Source organism: Salvelinus alpinus, chromosome 5 (assembly GCF_045679555.1).
Source record: "Salvelinus alpinus chromosome 5, SLU_Salpinus.1, whole genome shotgun sequence".
Classification (NCBI taxonomy): domain Eukaryota; kingdom Metazoa; phylum Chordata; class Actinopteri; order Salmoniformes; family Salmonidae; genus Salvelinus; species Salvelinus alpinus.
In genome coordinates this window covers 18483423-18501427 of record NC_092090.1, presented here as the reverse complement: position 1 = coordinate 18501427, position 18005 = coordinate 18483423, and the positions used below count along the sequence as shown (strand labels likewise).

General features: G+C 43.5%; 2 protein-coding genes and 1 non-coding gene across 3 annotated transcripts in view; 1 reads left to right on the top strand and 2 right to left on the bottom strand.

Annotated features, from left to right (window-relative positions):
* chsy1 (chondroitin sulfate synthase 1) overlaps positions 1-10676 on the bottom strand; it is an 88840-nt gene extending 78164 nt beyond the window's left edge. The window contains exons 1-2 of the mRNA XM_071400834.1: positions 9959-10676; positions 7821-8316 (exon numbers count right to left, since the gene is read on the bottom strand). Coding sequence (XP_071256935.1) covers positions 7821-8316; positions 9959-10269 — 807 coding nt within the window. The 5' untranslated portion in view covers positions 10270-10676. The remainder of the gene's footprint in view (positions 1-7820; positions 8317-9958) is intronic.
* Positions 8424-8499, top strand: trnae-uuc (transfer RNA glutamic acid (anticodon UUC)). The gene has a single exon. It is a non-coding gene; the product is annotated as a tRNA-Glu (tRNA).
* Positions 10677-11297: 621 nt separating the features above from the next.
* On the bottom strand, positions 11298-17747 carry selenos (selenoprotein S). Its single transcript, XM_071400827.1, has 6 exons — positions 17378-17747; positions 14925-15056; positions 14496-14602; positions 13532-13621; positions 13045-13117; positions 11298-12259 (listed from the first exon to the last, which is right to left on the bottom strand). Exons 1-6 carry the CDS (start codon positions 17469-17471, stop codon positions 12177-12179), a joined length of 579 nt encoding a protein of 192 aa, XP_071256928.1. The 5' UTR covers positions 17472-17747; the 3' UTR covers positions 11298-12176.
* Between the last annotated feature and the right edge of the window lie 258 nt (positions 17748-18005).

Genomic DNA, 18005 nt, shown 5'->3' with positions numbered 1-18005 from the left:
GAACTATCGTGAGTGTAATGTTTACTGTTAATTTTTTATTGTTTATTATCTACTTCACTTGATTTGGCAATGTTAACACGTTTCCCATGCCAATAAAGCCCTTAAATTGAGAAAGATGGAGAGTTAGGAAGAGGCAGAGAGAGACAAGCAACATAGAAGGAGAAAGAGGCCAGAAGGAGAGTGAGAAAAAGGGAGATTGTTGAAGACTTGCTGGGTATTTCAGTTGGTACTATATGATACAGAGTGAGCTAAAGAGAGCATGGGACAGTATGAGAGAGAGCGAGCGAGCATGGGACAGTATGAGAGAGAGAGAGCATGGGACAGTATGAGAGAGAGAGCATGGGACAGTATGAGAGAGAGAGAGCGAGAGAGAGAGAGCGAGAGAGAGCATGGGACAGTATGAGAGAGAGAGAGAGCATGGGACAGTATGAGAGAGAGAGAGAGAGAGAGAGAGAGAGAGAGAGAGAGAGAGAGAGAGAGAGAGAGCGCATGGGACAGTATGAGAGAGAGAGAGAGAGCATGGGACAGTATGAGAGAGAGAGAGAGATGGGACAGTATGAGAGAGAGAGAGAGAGCATGGGACAGTATGAGAGAGAGAGAGAGAGCATGGGACAGTATGAGAGAGAGAGAGAGCATGGGACAGTATGAGAGAGAGAGAGAGCATGGGACAGTATGAGAGAGAGCATGGGACAGTATGAGAGAGAGCATGGGACAGTATGAGAGAGAGCATGGGACAGTATGAGAGAGAGAGAGAGAGAGAGAGAGAGAGAGAGAGAGAGAGAGAGAGAGAGAGAGAGAGAGAGAGAGAGAGAGAGAGAGAGAGAGAGAGAGAGCATGGGACAGTATGAGAGAGCATGGGACAGTATGAGAGAGAGAGAGAGAGAGAGCATGGGACAGTATGAGAGAGAGAGAGAGAGAGCATGGGACAGTATGAGAGAGAGAGCATGTCGAGGCATTGTACAGTAAAGTACAGATGTGGGCGTTTGACTTCCTGTGGATTCATCTGGCAGGAGGAGAAATCCTGCCTTACCTTGAAATACTCTGACCAGCACTTGAAAACATGACTGGTTCTCCTCCAAAAGAAAAACAGACTAAAGAACCAACAAACATGTTGTGAAATCCAAGAGCCCTTCCTTCCCTCCCACTTGCTGCTTCTCTGGAATGAGCCCTAACGTGAGATTGTGTAAATCATGCTGTCATATCATCAATGGAAGACTTGGAAGGTGTGGATCTTCAAGTTAGAATCTCCCTCCCTCCCTCCCCCCCGGCAGGACACCCCTTTGACCTTTCTAACATCATTTCAATGGCGCATTTGATTGGAGCATAATGCTTGTAACACCAGGGTTAACTCCTTGCATGTGCCACGAACCAAATAGTGTGGTCCAAAATTATTATTATAAGATGTGCAAAAATGACCGTATGCAGACATTTTGGGGGGAAATGACATGTAATACTAATACAATTCTTTAACAAGTAACAATTGTTTTTTTTTAAAGGTAGGGGTCCATTATTTACACCTCACCTTGCGAGTACTACGGCACTGAGTCTATTTCTAAAATGTTTGAGTTGGAGAACACATTGGGAGGGATCTTAGACTATTCCTCCATACAGAATCCTTCCAGATCCTTGATATCCTTCATCTGCGCTTATGGACTGTCCTCTTCAATTTAAACCACAGGTTTTTAATGGGGTTCAAGTCCAGAGACTGAGATGGGCATTGCAAAATTTAGATTAACCTATTCGAGCACACAGCCATGCAATCTCCATAGACAAACATTGGTAGTCGAATAGCCCGAACTGAAGAGCTCAGTGACTTTCAAAGTGTCACTGTCATCGGATGCCACCTTTCAAACAAGTCATTTTTTTCTGCTATTGTGAAGTTTATTAGTTTATTAGCAGCGGCTCAACCGCAAAGTGGTAGGCCACACAACAAGCTCACAAAACAGGACTGCCGAGTGCTGAAGCTTGTAGCACGTAAAATCGTCTATCCTCGGTTGCAACACTCAGGAGCTTCATGAAATGGGTTTCCAAGGCTGAGCAGCCCCACACAAGCCTAAGATCACCATGCGCAATGCCAAGCGTCAGCTGAACTGGAGTCTATTTCAGAAGAACAGAATAGCATACTCTGAGTTGTCCTTATGTTAGGTCCTGATCTGGCCATCCCAAATGGCTGTGGGCTACACTAGTTCATTTAGCAGACAAGGTTTCCTTAGAATTCCGTGAAATAAATATTCCAAACATAGTCCGGGACAGTTGTGGGATGCAATAGATCCCAAATTAATACAACCACTGGCATCAAAAAAACGTTTTTAAGCAATGAGGCTGACGCAGCAGATCAGAACATTTAGCTTCAAATGTTGATAAACTATAAGGCTATTTCTTCACATTATAAGTGCAGCAATGGTGGTAGGCTATAAGCGCTAATGTTTCATTAGCTGAAAACACCATTATCAAAAGTGACCCAAATGCAATTATGCATGTAATGCTTTTATTATAAAAGGTGCATTTTCCTTTTTTTGTTGTTGTTTTTTTAACCTCTTTTTCTCCCCAATTTCCTGGTTTCCAATTGGTAGTTAAAGTCTTGTCTGATCACTGCAAATCCCGTACGGACTCGGGAGAGGCGAAGGTTGAGAGACATAAAGGTGCATTTTTATGGTGAAAATAATCTTCCCCAAACTCACGCGCTGCTTCTGTATGCCAGTTAGGATCTACACCCCTTGTAAAGTGGATTCATGTGCTTCATTTTAATGAGTTATTTGGCCACTTTAGTTACAAACCTTATCAAAAACATATAGGGATATGGGCTAGGCTACATGAGGTGTGCGACTATGATAAGAAAAAGTCGCAAAAAAAGGCATTATTCCTTATGCTGGGCATCATTCACAAGTGATAATATATCATTCACAAGTGATAATGTATCATTCACAAGTGATAATATATCATTCACAAGTGATAGGCTAATATTGTCACCCATCAGACTATTCCTGATGTAATCTTGTCTTTACATATACTAAATAATATGTGAAATCTGTTTTGATTCAAATGGACCATTAGTATTACCATTATTATCACCTGTCTGGAAACAGAGGCAGGGGAAAATACATGTCATCATTGCTCTTAAATAGCGAATGGAGGACGCTTTTCCTGTGGTTCCTTTTCATGCCAGCCAGGTAGGCTATACTCCTGTTGTAAAGAGAAGCAATGTGCTTCATATTAGGAAAGTTGAGAATATAGTAGGTCTAGTCTATAGAAAGCTGATGGGATCCTCCTCTTTTTAATGTTTTCTCACACAGTTGCATAGCATATAGAAATGTTGTGAACATGAGCTCATGGGCTCTAATGAAGAGTATAATTAGATTTTCGATCACATTTGCATTGATGTCAGAGTGATTAGAGGGACAGTAGAGTGCTGAGTACCAGGCAGTTAAGCAAGTTTGGTGGGCTACTAATGACCATCAGCAGCATCAGAGCTTGGAGAAGCCTAACTACTGTGACTAAATGGTCACGTGGAATTTGACTGCCTTCATGACTCGTGACCGCCGGTTGTGGCAGTAATATGGTCACCAACAACCCTAGGCCCCTTAGTTCCAGTGAAGGGAACTCTTAATGCTACAGCAATGACATTCTAGACGATTCTGTGTTTACAACTTTGTGGCAACAGTTTGGGGAAGGCCCTTTCCAGTTTAAGCATGACAATGCCCCCGTGCACAAAGCAAGGTTCATACAGAAATGGTGTGTCGAGATCGGTGTGGAAGAACTTGACTGGCCTGCACAGAGCCCTGACCTCAACCCCATCAAACCCCTTTGGGATGAATTGAAACGCCGACTGCGAGCCAGGCCTAATCGCCCAACATCAGTGCCTGACCTCACTAATGCTCTTGGCTGAATGGAAGCAAGTCCCCGCAGCAATGTTCCAACATCTAGTGGAAAGCCTTCCCAGAAGAGTGGGGTCTGTTATAGCAGCAAAGGGGGGGGGGACTACCTCCATATTAATGCCCATGATTCTGGAATGAGATGTTCGAGGAGCAGGTGTCACATACTTGTAGTGGATGATAACAGCTAGTCTGACAGAAAGCGCTGGGTTCTGTGGCTGTGATAGAGGATCAATAGACTCAAAGCCCAGTGACGGCTGTTCTGCTGCTCTTTCTGAATCACTGGAGGGCTCTTCTAAAACACCATTTGGATAATGACTCTCAACAACACTGACTCGCTTGTAGTGAAGGGAGACATGGACGCACAGCTACCATAGCAACTAACTCCACAAGCAGGCATTACTGAGGAAACTAGAGATGTTTCTTTGGTCAGGGAATGAGACCTGGGCCTATACAGACACAATCACATGACTCAGGACCATAGTTCACTATGATGAGCATATGTGATTATTTGCATCCATCCCCTCCCCTCCCCCCCAAACAGCGACCAGAAGAAACAAGAGGTTAGACCACCGATGACAAATTAGTGGGATTTGTTTTATTAGCAGTGCCACAAAGAGAGGCTTTGTGTGTGTGTGTCACATCTAAGACTGGACTCCTAGATGAATAATAAGCCTTGGTTTGGGTCACACCGCTTTCTCTTCCTTCACCACATTAAATAGACTAATGTACAGACATTCATTCAGACGCTCCCACAAAACACACTGTCGATGGCTTGGCTGACCAAACAACTGACTCTTATTGAAGGGATACATCTTCATAAGCAACTTTTACTTGGGATTTTAGTAGTAAAGACCTCCACTGTGATGCCAGCAAGTTCTCCTACCAACGTACTGAATCATCAAAATATGGAAATTGTCTGAGATTTCAGACAATTGTAATGTTAAACAGTCACTTAGATTCACCACGGAGATGTGATGAGGAGAGAGGGACGGACGGACAGCCAGACACACACACAAACACTTAGAAGGAAGAGGACAGAGAGACAGAGACACACACACACACTCACTGATATTAATGATACAGTTGCTTGGCTCCGCTCTCTGTAACTAGATAACGATAAACTGTAATTAAAACTCACATCAAATGGCTGTTTAAAAGTCGCCCCAGGCCTGTCGTAAAGGTGGCTGGGACTGAACTCTGTATATGAGACAGCAGACATGTCAGCTCTGTCTCATTCCACCTGCCAAACCAGATTAATTAGCAGCTTTAAAAACTGAACAGATGCTGTGTTTTACAAATTTGTTCACAGGCCTGATATTATATGCAGATTTATTTGGATGGGGGAAATGTGCATTTATCTGCGTGTCTCAACAGTGACTGTGGAACCCGTGACTTGATTTATGGCTAAATGACTAACTGAAGTGAAGAATGCCAAGTCAACCGTATGGTGGGTGGGTGCCCGGCCTTGTGCCTGCTGCCAAAATACACAACATACTATTTCTGGTAGTTTGCAAAGGAACCCAGTGGACAACTGTAAACAGAAAATGTCTTGTTATGGTTTACAAACTGGTCAATAAACAGACACACACACACACACACACACACACACGCACAGGCCAACGTGACTCGGTCATAATAACCTTGATATCAAAGGACCAGCGGGGCGCCGGGGCGTAAGCACAAACACACGTCAGATCAAGTGGGCCTAATGAATAAAGACATTAATTGATCGACATTTGAATTAAGAGTCTGACACAGTTCCCTCTCTAATCTCTGTCTAATGTTTGTGAGGAGAACAGCAGCACGAAAGCTCCACAGCTACTGTGAGATGAACACACTAACAAAGGCTGTCAGTCAGAAAACGGACACCTTTTGCCAAGCTGCAACCCATAATCTCTGATAGCCTAAATTGCGCCTGCAGAACCTTGTTAAATGGGGTTGAGTTTAAAACAACGCACATTAGAAAGCAAAGGTCTGAAACAAGGAATTTTGATTGCAGTATAAGTGGGGGAAAAATATTGCTTGGCCAGAAAATAAAGTTTCAATTGATTGAGAGTATATATGAAGCACACGTTGTGCTATATAAATGAATATTTAACAGTGTAAAGACATTTGTTTATTATAAAAAGCTAAAATGTTGAAACAAAAACCTGCCATTGAAAAATTAGGTTTCTACATTGTGTACCTATTGAGATGCAAAACATTAGAATTGTACAGGGTCTCTTTAAGAGCGTCAAGTTTGTGAGGGACGACATGCAAGAGATCAGTCATTCACTCATTGGTGTGATCCCTGCCCTGCTGAAGAAGCCCTTTCCTGTTTCCTGTGCCTCTACTGTGTAGTGGATAGAACGGTGAAGGAACCAGGTGTTTCCTGTGCCTCTACTGTGTAGTGGATAGAACGGTGAAGGAACCAGGTGTTCCCTGTGCCTCTACTGTGTAGTGGATAGAACGGTGAAGTAACCAGGTGTTTCCTGTGCCTCTACTGTGTAGTGGATAGAACGGTGAAGGAACCAGGTGTTTCCTGTGCCTCTACTGTGTAGTGGATAGAACGGTGAAGGAACCAGGTGTTCCCTGTGCCTCTACTGTGTAGTGGATAGAACGGTGAAGGAACCAGGTGTTTCCTGTGCCTCTACTGTGTAGTGGATAGAACGGTGAAGGAACCAGGTGTTCCCTGTGCCTCTACTGTGTAGTGGATAGAACGGTGAAGGAACCAGGTGTTCCCTGTGCCTCTACTGTGTAGTGGATAGAACGGTGAAGGAACCAGGTGTTTCCTGTGCCTCTACTGTGTAGTGGATAGAACGGTGAAGGAACCAGGTGTTTCCTGTGCCTCTACTGTGTAGTGGATAGAACGGTGAAGGAACCAGGTGTTTCCTGTGCCTCTACTGTGTAGTGGATAGAACGGTGAAGGAACCAGGTGTTTCCTGTGCCTCTACTGTGTAGTGGATAGAACGGTGAAGGAACCAGGTGTTTCCTGTGCCTCTACTGTGTAGTGGATAGAACGGTGAAGGAACCAGGTGTTTCCTGTGCCTCTACTGTGTAGTGGATAGAACGGTGAAGGAACCAGGTGTTCCCTGTGCCTCTACTGTGTAGTGGATAGAACGGTGAAGGAACCAGGTTGTTAGCTAGATAATGAGGTGACATGACTGAACAAGGTGTAAACGTTCATGGTTTATCAATGCAAAACGCAGCCCACCAATCTCACGACAGGAAGAAACAAATATTGTGCCAGTAGTATGGGTCATATCTTTTGACCTGTTTGTGCTTGAAACAGTCCATTTTCTCTGTTGTAATGGAGCAGCCGTGACAGTAACGAATATGTGCTCAGTTTTTACTCTACAGTAGGTCACTGGGGAACGACAGTACAGCAAACCCTAATCATTACAGCAATTATTCTCTGACTCATTTTCCTCCTAGACGCACTGGTGCTCCCAAAATAAGATGTCAGGTCACACAGAAACATATTTACAGGAGCATATGCATCCAAAATGGTCGCACTTTAGAGCCCTGGTCTCAGAATCATTTCATGGAATTGCCCCTTTCTTTGATCTGTCAAGCAATCATATGGTCACATGAATAAGATCTGAATACTAAATCTGCCAGGAGATACTCTAAGGAGTGTCTACTGAAGGTGCCAGATCTACTGATTATCAACTTATGCCCTTGACACTACTGTGGTGTGTGGGAAATCCACTTCATGATGTCTTTCGCTTCACAGAGTACTTCAAGCCAAGGTAGGCGTCTTGTTGGCGATTCCCCTCCTCACATTTAGGTACACTTCAGACGGACGACATTGAAGGTCACTTCTACCGACTACATCCTCAATCTCAGATGGTTTTCTACCCAGCCTTCTCTTGTATAACACCAATTAAAAATAAACCTTCAAAAGCCGTGATAGATCTACTAACTGCAGTATACAATACGACCAGCTGCCATCTTTGCTCTTACCTCATAGGACCAGACGCACTGCACGCCGGCAAACCTCCGCACGCAGCGGCCCACCTCAACGTCTTCGTGCGTGGTGTACATCTCCTGCAGGCACTGGCCGATGTGGGGCGCCACCCGGCGCAGCACCTCGCGGCTCATGATCACGCCGGGGCCGCCCATGCAGAAGTTCTCGCCGGGCTCCAGCGCCAGCTTGCCCAGCTCGTCGCGGGCGCCCATGCCCGTCTGGCCCAGGAAGAGGGCCTCGCTGCTGTTGAGCGAGCGCAGGAAGCCCTCCAGGCGCTCGCTCTTGATGTACACATCATCGTCGGCCCGCATGAACCACTCATATTGGTCCAGGTAGTGGTCGTGCATGTACTTGAGCATCATGAAGGACTTCTTCTGCGGTGGGTAGGAGTCGTCCACGTTGTGCAGCGCCACGATGGGGATGGGAATGGTGGTGTCCGAACCCTCGCTGGAGAAGAACTCCACATGGCCCGGGATGGTCTGAGCCCACGTTCTACAGAGAGAGACACAGGCAGAGGTCAGGTACTCTATAGGATGGAGAGTGGGTTAGAGTTCTAACACACACACACAAGTCTGGGCCCACGAAGGACATAGAAAGACGGTCCCGTGTGGTTCAGTTGGTAGAACATGGCGCTTTCAACGCCAGGGTTGTGGGTTCGATTCCCACGGGGGACCAGTATGAAAATGTATATATACACTCACTACTGAAAGAGTCTAATAAATGACTAAAATGTCAAATAGACAGATAAGCGTCATGTAATAGCACAGCATAACATGTGTTATAACCTGTATTTACAAGAGGTTCACGCACAGACTTGAGCCTACTAAATACCCAACTGAGCACCAGTAACCAGTAATGTTTCATTAGGATAAATAACTGTATTTGAATGGGGAATCTAGTAATTAACTAACAACTGAGACAGTAAAAAGAAGGCCTGCTTTCCCACCATCTGCACTGAAAATAAACAAAATGGGACTTTACTTTGGGTCCAAAAATAAAGACATGGGAGTGGATGTAAAATACTGTGATAGATATCTCCTTCTCGGGTCTCTAGACGTTCACCATGATCGGTCCATTTAAAGGACATTCGAGGGAGAATAAATAAACTACTCTACTAATTAATCTGATTGAATACAGATGTCTTTGCAGATGTGCAAACACATTTCCCCTGAATTATATTGAATCTTCCACATAACTGGACACATGAAAAGATAGCACTGTTGAGTCTGCAGGCTGTCTTCTCGGTCCAACCCATCATTTCATAAAACCTTCACATTCACTGCATTTCAGTGGGGCCTAGATGAAAGACATTTCAGGGCTAATGACATTAACATTCACTCTTTCCAAACAGACATCTCTACATTTAGAGCTATCCTAATAGCACCAGTGCTAGTCTACAACGAAACACTTACAGAAACACCTCACAATTGGAGATATCTTGGATGGAGCCATTGCCTACTCAATCGAATTAAACTAGCCTACCAAAGAGCCCATACAGCTCATCTGATGGCAAAACCATCACCACAGAATGATACAGCTCAATTGTGAAGTGAATGTGTTCAGAGTTTTCAAAGGCCTGAAAAACTGAACAGAAGAGTTTGCCTATTGAAGTATGATTTTTGTAGGGTAAATGTGGGTGTGAATGTTGAGAGCATGTTATAACATAGACCCTGTAACAAATACTTCTAAATGCCACTTAGGACAAGTTGTAGTGACTGTATATCATCTATAGTATTATATCCAACAAGGTTTTGTCTTGACAGCTTACAGAACATGAGGTGTTTAATAGCTCACAAGAAAAAGGACTATCATAATACAGGCCACAGCCACACATGGCATTGATACACTGTTAAATGGCGACTAGCAACATTTGTATCGATTACATTTACAACAATTTTGCATAAGTCTTAAGAGGCAACATTGTTAAAATTCGGTATCCATATTTGGCAGAAAACTAGCAACAATATGTATCTTTAAGTGCCTATGTAAAATGTAGGCTGACAATTTCAGAATGGGGAGAGGAATGAAAAGAACTGACGCGTACAGAAACCCTGGGACAGAAAACTAATAGCGGAAAATGGTATCTTGTTAAAAAGAAAAAGCAACATTCCTTCCATTTCTACACATAACTTACCTATGTGCCGCGATGGCGCGGTTATTCAGGTACTTCTGGGCAGTCATGACGCCGACGTAAAGGAAATTGTTGGACCTCGGAACTGGCTTCTCGGTCGCCGAAAATCCGTTATCTTGCGGGGGCCATAACACCCCACCGTATTCTCTCCTCAGACCCCCGTTCAACCCGCAACCGGCTGGGTTCGCCTTGCGTTTCTGACCGGATTTCTTCAGCTCCGTAGCCTTCGGTAATATGAGTCTGGAAGCCAGGGTGAACCCGACAACCAGCCCCAACAGAACACTAAACCATGCTCTTCGGCTTCGACCTGCCATTCCCCAAAACTTGACCCAACTCCGATTAGCCTCGTAGCCTATTCTCGCTGTTGCCAACACAGCGTCTTTGTAAAGCAATATTGGTTCAATTGTTTCTCCCTCGTCATAAAAAACGGGGTTAGCTCGCTCTCATGGTAGGAAAGCCTCTTTCTTATCCAACCCGCTTTTGGTCCCGATGTAAGCTGGCTGCTGCATACGTAGCAGTCTCCATAAACCCACCACCTGATCGTACACTCCTCTCTTCATGTGGCCCTTCTAAACAGCAAGCATTCCGTCGCTATCAATAGATGACAAAAAACTGCGACCTTCAACAAAATGTAAGGTTTCTTCTTCGCCCAGAGACGCGTAGCCAACCCATTCTTTCCACTACCTCGCCATTGTGAGAATGTCGAAAACGCTTAGTAGCAACGCGGCTTAACTGTGTGATTTGACCTAGTGGATACTCCGTAGGAGCGCTCTGACTGGCTGGGGTGTGTGATTACGTAGTGGTCTCAGCTTTTTTTCCTCCCAGTATTTGACGCGCAAGTCTGATCACAAACTGAGAATGCCCTGGTGATGAGCCGGTGAAAGTGAAAGACCATGCATGCAGACAGGCAAAAAAGTACAGAACAAGCATTGTTGAACCTTGAAATTAAACGTCAGCCGAGTTAATATGCGGCACTGATAGTGAAATGAAAAAGCAATTTCTGAGAAATCATAATCGACTCGGCCAACCACAAAATGCTCTATAACTCAATTAATGTAAATGGTGTGCAGAAAATGAACATAAGGTTTACAATGATTGTATAAAATTATTATCAATTTAAGAGCAAGACTACAACAATAATGTATATGACAGCCATAGAAATCAGTGCGATCTTACCCAATACAGTTTAGAAAATCTGTACCCATACCGTTATGATTGTGGCTTCATTTACATTACACTGCCGCCATCTAGTGGACAATGTGGAGCTGGCAGGTGTATGATTACGCTATTGTGTGTCGTCACAGTCAGCCTCCCCATCAAACATCACAGATACGTAGACAACTTATCTATAATACCTTTATTGTGATAAAAAGGTGCAGGTCAGTTTATTTCTCAGTAACTAAAATTGCTTGATGATCATTGATATTCCAATAAATAACACGATGACTAACGGTTACATCTGATTTATGTAATTGTATAAAAAGCAGTACGGTGCACAGCAGTACTAAAGCCATCTGGCTAGCATCTACTCTCGCAACATGAAGCCTTGGTAGGCAGCGCACATTTGAAACTTTACACAAACGCCAACCCCAAAAGAAGACAAGAAAACACACATACACAGTTACACTGAAAGTCATCAGCCAAACCCACTGGCACAGATGCCATTTACAGGAATAGCATCATTAGAAACTGTCGTACTCAGAAGGCCTTCTCAGGTGTCCTGAAATAAGATGATTCAATAAGCCAAAATTTGAATGTGGAAACAAGACAATCGTTTTCAACACTGGTTAGTTTGAAGTTGTCCAAAGGCATTAAAACAGAAAGGATTCATCGTTATCATGTGGCAACACATTGTATTTTTTGACAATGCTAATATTACTGAGGCAACATGATCTAAAACGCAGTTGTGAAACCAATCCCTAAACCCAAACACAGAGAGTTACAAATAACAGATTGATTTAGATCAATAACTAAGAGGGCTTTGAGATTGCTGGCAGCTTCCTTCAGTAGGTCAGTGTGTGTCTCGGACGGGTCAAAGATCAGAGTTCACAGGTCACCTCAGAGTAGGCACAAGTCACACCTAGCCACAGCTACAGGGTCAGATATTTCTTCCATCCTCCTAGTAGTTCAGGTTAGGAACGACGGTAGGGTATTCTGATCCTAGATCCGGGTTAAGGGGGAGATGTCTACCCTGAGCCTGTGGCTCTGACCTCCTTTAACCTCATCCGCCGCCAGCTGACGGCCCTCTCCTTCCTGGTCTCCACACACAGGATCCACCTCCCTCTCCGCTCAGGGGATTAAAGCCTGAAATACACACAGCAGGGCAGAATGTAGGTTACTGGCACAGAGAGGAGATGGAGGACGCCAGCGCCACCTACCTACTACTTATTCCTTAAAGGAGCAACGTCACATTTTAGCCATTTTCTTTTTAAAGACACTGTTTGGATACCCCCCCCCCCAAAAAAAAGCTTAGTACTGCTTCTTACCGGATCATAATCCAAAAAACATCAGTTGCAAGGATGGACATTCTGTATCGCTAATGTTTTTGAAATACAAAACATTAGCAATATTATGCGTTTTCCTGTATCGTAATACAGACAGATGTACACAACTCGCAGGACCAACTAGTTGCAGTACAAAGCTACTCTGCAGCGTTGCGCAGTGTTCAATTGTTTTTCTTTTGTGGATTTCATTCCTTCGTTACTACTGGTATGTACTTTATATTTGGCACCATTTGCAGGTGTAAATGTTAAATGTATAAACTTTGAATAGGTTTCAGTAAGAATAGCAGTGCTTTTTATTTACAGTAAGATTAGTGCCTTGCATGAATATGAAAGTTGCTCATCATTGCATGGATACAGAAAGGGATCTAGTAGGATTCAGAACCCGTTTAATTACTTTAAGAGTGAGCATGATGTCTTACATTTTATGTTTTGTGAACAATAGTTTTTTTTATACAATCATAAAAATTTAATTACACTTACCCCCCCCCTTTTTGTGTCGCTTACCCCCCCTCCCAGCTATTACAAACATACCTCTGGAAGCCTCCAATTACAATACTGCTCTCATCATCAAATATGTCAACATACCACTGCTCCGTAGGGGCTTCTTGTCAGTCTTTGGTTTCAACACTGTAGTCGATGTGCTGGCCTCTTCAGTGTTCTGAAATGTTACATCATAATAATAATTAGAATGAGCTATTTTCATTTACAGACAAGAAACCTCTAAGTGCTTACATGAAACCCATGAACAAATCTACGACTTATGTAATATGTCAGAGACAGGAGTTTCTTCATGGTCAGGAAAAACTCTGGGTGCTAATCACGACTTATCACAGCTAAGAGATTTTTCTGACCCCGTGACCTGCTCGTAAAAAACTCCTGACTCCTGACATTTTATGTATGGTGGTCCTGTATGAATCAGTTGGTAGAGCATGGCGCTTGCAATGCCAGGGTTGTGTGTTCGATTCCCAGGCCCACACACATGTGAAATGTATGCATGCAAGTCGCTTTGGATAAAAGCGTCTGCTAAACGGCATATATGTTACTTAGGCCTATGATAGAGAAGGCAGCTTACCTGGGCGGTCTTTGCTTTTCCTCTGTAACTCCTCCCCTCTTTCATGCTGTCATACATCTCAATTTTCTGTTGTCTCTTCTCCTCCTCCAGCTATCACGCGGCAAACAAAAGACAAGTACCAAAAAGTCTTCAAGATCAGATTTGGCAGGGACAACGGGCAAACTTGTTTGTGGTGCCTGGGGTTTCAGATCTGTGTTAAAGGCCCAGTGCAGTCAAAAACGTGACATACCTGTGCTTTACATATTTATTTCCACACTATGAGGTTAGAATAATACTGTGAAATTGTGAAAACGATGATAATGCCCTTTTAGTGTGAGAGCTGTTTGAAAAGACCGCCTGATTTGGTGGGACGGAGTTTTGGCCTGTCTGGTGACATCACTAGGCGTTAAATTAGTTAATAGGCCAATAAGAAAGAGTTCCAAACCTCTGCCAATGACAGATAGTTTTCCCCTCCCAACTCAGACCACTCCCAGACAGTCCAAGCAAAATTCTTGCTTGAGAAATTGCTCTTTGCTAAGAAGCCATGGTCTATGTTCGGTCCGTCTATGGTCTATGTTCGGTCCGTCCATGGTCTATGTATGGTCCGTCTATGGTCTATGTTCGGTCCGTCCATGGTCTATGTATGGTCCGTCTATGGTCTATGTTCGGTCCGTCCATGGTCTATGTATGGTCCGTCTATGGTCTATGTTCGGTCCGTCCATGGTCTATGTACGGTCCGTCCATGGTCTATGTACGGTCCGTCCATGGTCTATGTACGGTCCGTCCATGGTCTATGTTCGGTCCGTCCATGGTCTATGTACGGTCCGTCCATGGTCTATGTACGGTCCGTCCATGGTCTATGTTCGGTCCGTCCATGGTCTATGTTCGGTCCGTCCGTGGTCTATGTTCGGTCCGTCCATGGTCTATGTATGGTCCGTCCATGGTCTATGTATGGTCCGTCTATATGAAAGGTGTCACTTTATACCTGTTGTTGTTTCAGCCTGAAGAGGGCCGCCTTGGCATCCAGCTCCTCCTGCATTCTTCTCCTGGACGCCTCCAGTGCCTCTTGTCTCCTCACCACTGCATTGGGATCTGCCAGATTAAAAAAAAAAGATTGGATGATATTACTGACTCCATTAATTCCATGGCATTCCGAGATTCCGTTCCTGATGTGTCAGTCGCCTGGATGAGAGCTGGCTCTAGCCTGTGAGTGCCAGTTGGTTTCTGCTTTAGCAAGCTTGTCAGTGTCTTGAGAATATGGCATTGTTGGAGCTGCAGCAAGAACGCTCATGTCCTAGGTGCGTGTGTGTGCGTGCGTGTCTGACGGTGTGTGTCTGCATAAGAGACTAAATGTACTTGTCAAACTCAGTGACTTCCTTGGTTAAATAAAACACTATTGGTTACGGCCACTCACCTTGCACTGCTCCAGAAGCCGAGCTGCTCTGTCCCTGGCTGGCTCTCCTCTTGCTCAGGTGCTGGACCACCAGGTAGACCCCCACACACATGAACAACAGATACCATCCATATTCTGCCACCAATGGTCCGACTGTGGACAGGAAGGGAAATTATGTTGAGGTCTCAACTTATTATTGAGTGTAAGAACAGTAGAATACATCAGGTGCAATTTAAAAAAAAATTGTGCATCAGTAGCTTTTCTCTTTTAGCCATGTCAGCTAACATTTTTTAGTTTAAGCTAACTACCAACCAATCTATCTAAACAAGTAGTAATCCTGGCCGAATACGGACCGGGCATGAAGAGAACGTGCCCAGGGGCCCTGACCTCCAGGGGGCCCCTATTGATTTTGTTAGTCATGCACACTCAAATTATATTAACATGGCATAATTCATTACAAAATGTGTATAATTGCAGGGGAAAAATGTTGATCCACTCCTCGGCAAAATGGGTAGAAATTGCAGGAAATAAGCTGTGAAACTGCACATTTTTTCTCTGTCCCATGGCAAAATGATTAGAATTGCATGAAATGTGTTGTAACACTGCAAAGTTCTCTCCATACCAAAGCGTAGAATTGCAGAAAACTTGCTTTAAAGCGGCAACATTCGCTCTGCGGCCCTTGGCAAAATGTGTAGAATTGCAGGAAATGAACTTACAACACTACATTTTTTTCTCCAACATCAAAAGGGGGACCACTAAAATGTTTTAAATGTTTTCACGCGATGTGGGGGGCCCCCCCAATCAAATCTTGCTTAGGGTTCTCAAAAGGCTAGAGCCAGCCCTGAGTATTGACATTTAGGCTGTGACAACGAAAAGGCAGCAGACAGACCTACAGTATGTTTTAGCAGGGAGGTTTGGTAGGGTGAGCTGATTTGGAACGATACAAAAAAAAAAAAAATGGTGTCTAACAGATTGTGAACCCAATAGTGTAAATTTGATTCTAGAGGGGGGACAATAAACAAACACCTATTTGGTTAGGGTGTAGGGGCAGATTAATGTAATCTTGTTTTCAGGTGATTTTATTATCTATTTACTTTATTTAGTCTGATCAGTGTAAAAATTCTCATTCTTAACAATGGGCTAAAATACAGGGTAATGAATGTGATGTCAGCAATAACACATCTGTTATTCCACTTCTTCCCAATGTTGCCAGTGTAATCACAGATTCAAAATCTGATATGACTACTTGGGTCTTCGAAAATGAATTGTACGAGGCTATGTATTTTTGCAGCCATTCATGGACAGTTTTGAATAGATCATACAAAAAAAGCATTGCTATGAAATGCTCCAGGAATCAAATACATTTCACATTCTAGTATTGTGCACATGCTAGGCAGAGATGGTAGGGGGACTCAACTCATAAACGCATCATATTTTGTCTACATAGAGTAAGATGATGGCCAGAACCCATATTGATATTTATTAGACGTTTCCTTGAAGGTTGGGTGATTGAGAAATGAATTGTTATAATAAGAACATATTCAAAAGACCCAGCACTTGGGAAACAAAGCAACTTGAAAAATTATAAAATTATTACATTTCCTCGTTTGACCTTGCCGAGATGAAAGGAAATATGAATTATCCATAAGCACATGGACCGCCAACCCTCCTGTTGAGCAAGCAGGAATTTCTTCCATACCCATTTTAAAGAGAATTCACCCAAATTACAAAATACTGAAAACGTTTGTGTCCTTACCTTGAAGGCAAGGAGACTACCATCTAGGATTTGGTTACCCACTGCCATCAACATTAGAATTTCCTGTGCAAAGCTTTGGTGTAGTGGTAACACTCCCGTACTTTCCACCTGAAAAATGTGGATCAATCCCTGCTTCCAATCTCCCCACTGTCTCACATTTGCCTGTCTCCCCATCTCATTACTGTCTGAATAGTGTCAAACAATAAAAATTAAAAAAAACTTTACATTTCAGCCACTCAAAATCTCAAAGTAACAAAGTCGTAAAATGTTGAGTGTTCATTCAATTTTCTAAGCATCCAGATTCCTGAATACACCTGACCGGTGTTATTTGTTACCCTGGTCATAGGCCTAAGCCATGTCAAAATACGTAGAATTGCAGGAAAGAGCTTTAAAACAGTAAAGTGTTCTCCCATCTAGGAGTCTGCCAGGGGAAATGAAATTCACATAGCAAATATAACTTTAAGCTTTCTTCAAAAGTTGGCAGCCCTTTTGAGGGTCAATGAATGAGGCGTCTCTGTATCTAGTTATTTTGCTAGCGAGCTACTGTAGCTAGCCATCTTAGCCTACACTAGCTAAAATAGCTACAACCACTGCTACAACGTTAGCTAGCTGCATTATTAGCTTTAGTCTTTGAAGGATATCTAGCCAGGCTAACTAGGCTTGGTAAACAAGCCAGAAAACTGACAGATGTGCAGCTGATATTAGCTAGCCAATTTACCAGTTTGTTGCAGGAAACTTAAATCCTGGTTTCCAAGGGGTGTCTTCTGTATTTCTGGTCCACCTTCGTCCTCAATGGTAACATCGTCATCCATTTCTAAACGTATTGGTGACTCTATAGTCCTCTAATTATGCGTTTCAATGTCACCACAGCTCCAACTAGCTACTTTTCATGCTTCGTGAGTTGACAAAAAATGCAATTTCCTGGTCTATGTGTTATAAACACCACGCCAGTAAAGATGACGTGGAAGCCTCTCGTGCTTCTGAGCAAGACACCAGTCACACACTAGGTGTCGGCAGAGTCCAATAAATGTATCCTAGCAAGCGGAACTAGATGTCAATACACACTTAGTCCTTTCAAAAAGTGCTACACTTATCAAAGTCATGCCGCTTTTCATTCTATAAACTGGAAGGCAAAAATTAAGCATAGACCTGACCTGTGAGGCCAGTACAGTTCACTCCACAAGTAGCCTACCCATTCACATTGTAGTGTAACAGGGTTGGTTATGTTTCCACTTGCCTCTAAAGAAATGTGTATTTGATGTTCAAGCATTCTTATTGGTTAGTTCAACTCTGATGACAATAAGGGGTGTTGTGATTGGCCCCGCTTGCAGATAGGGGGAGATCGC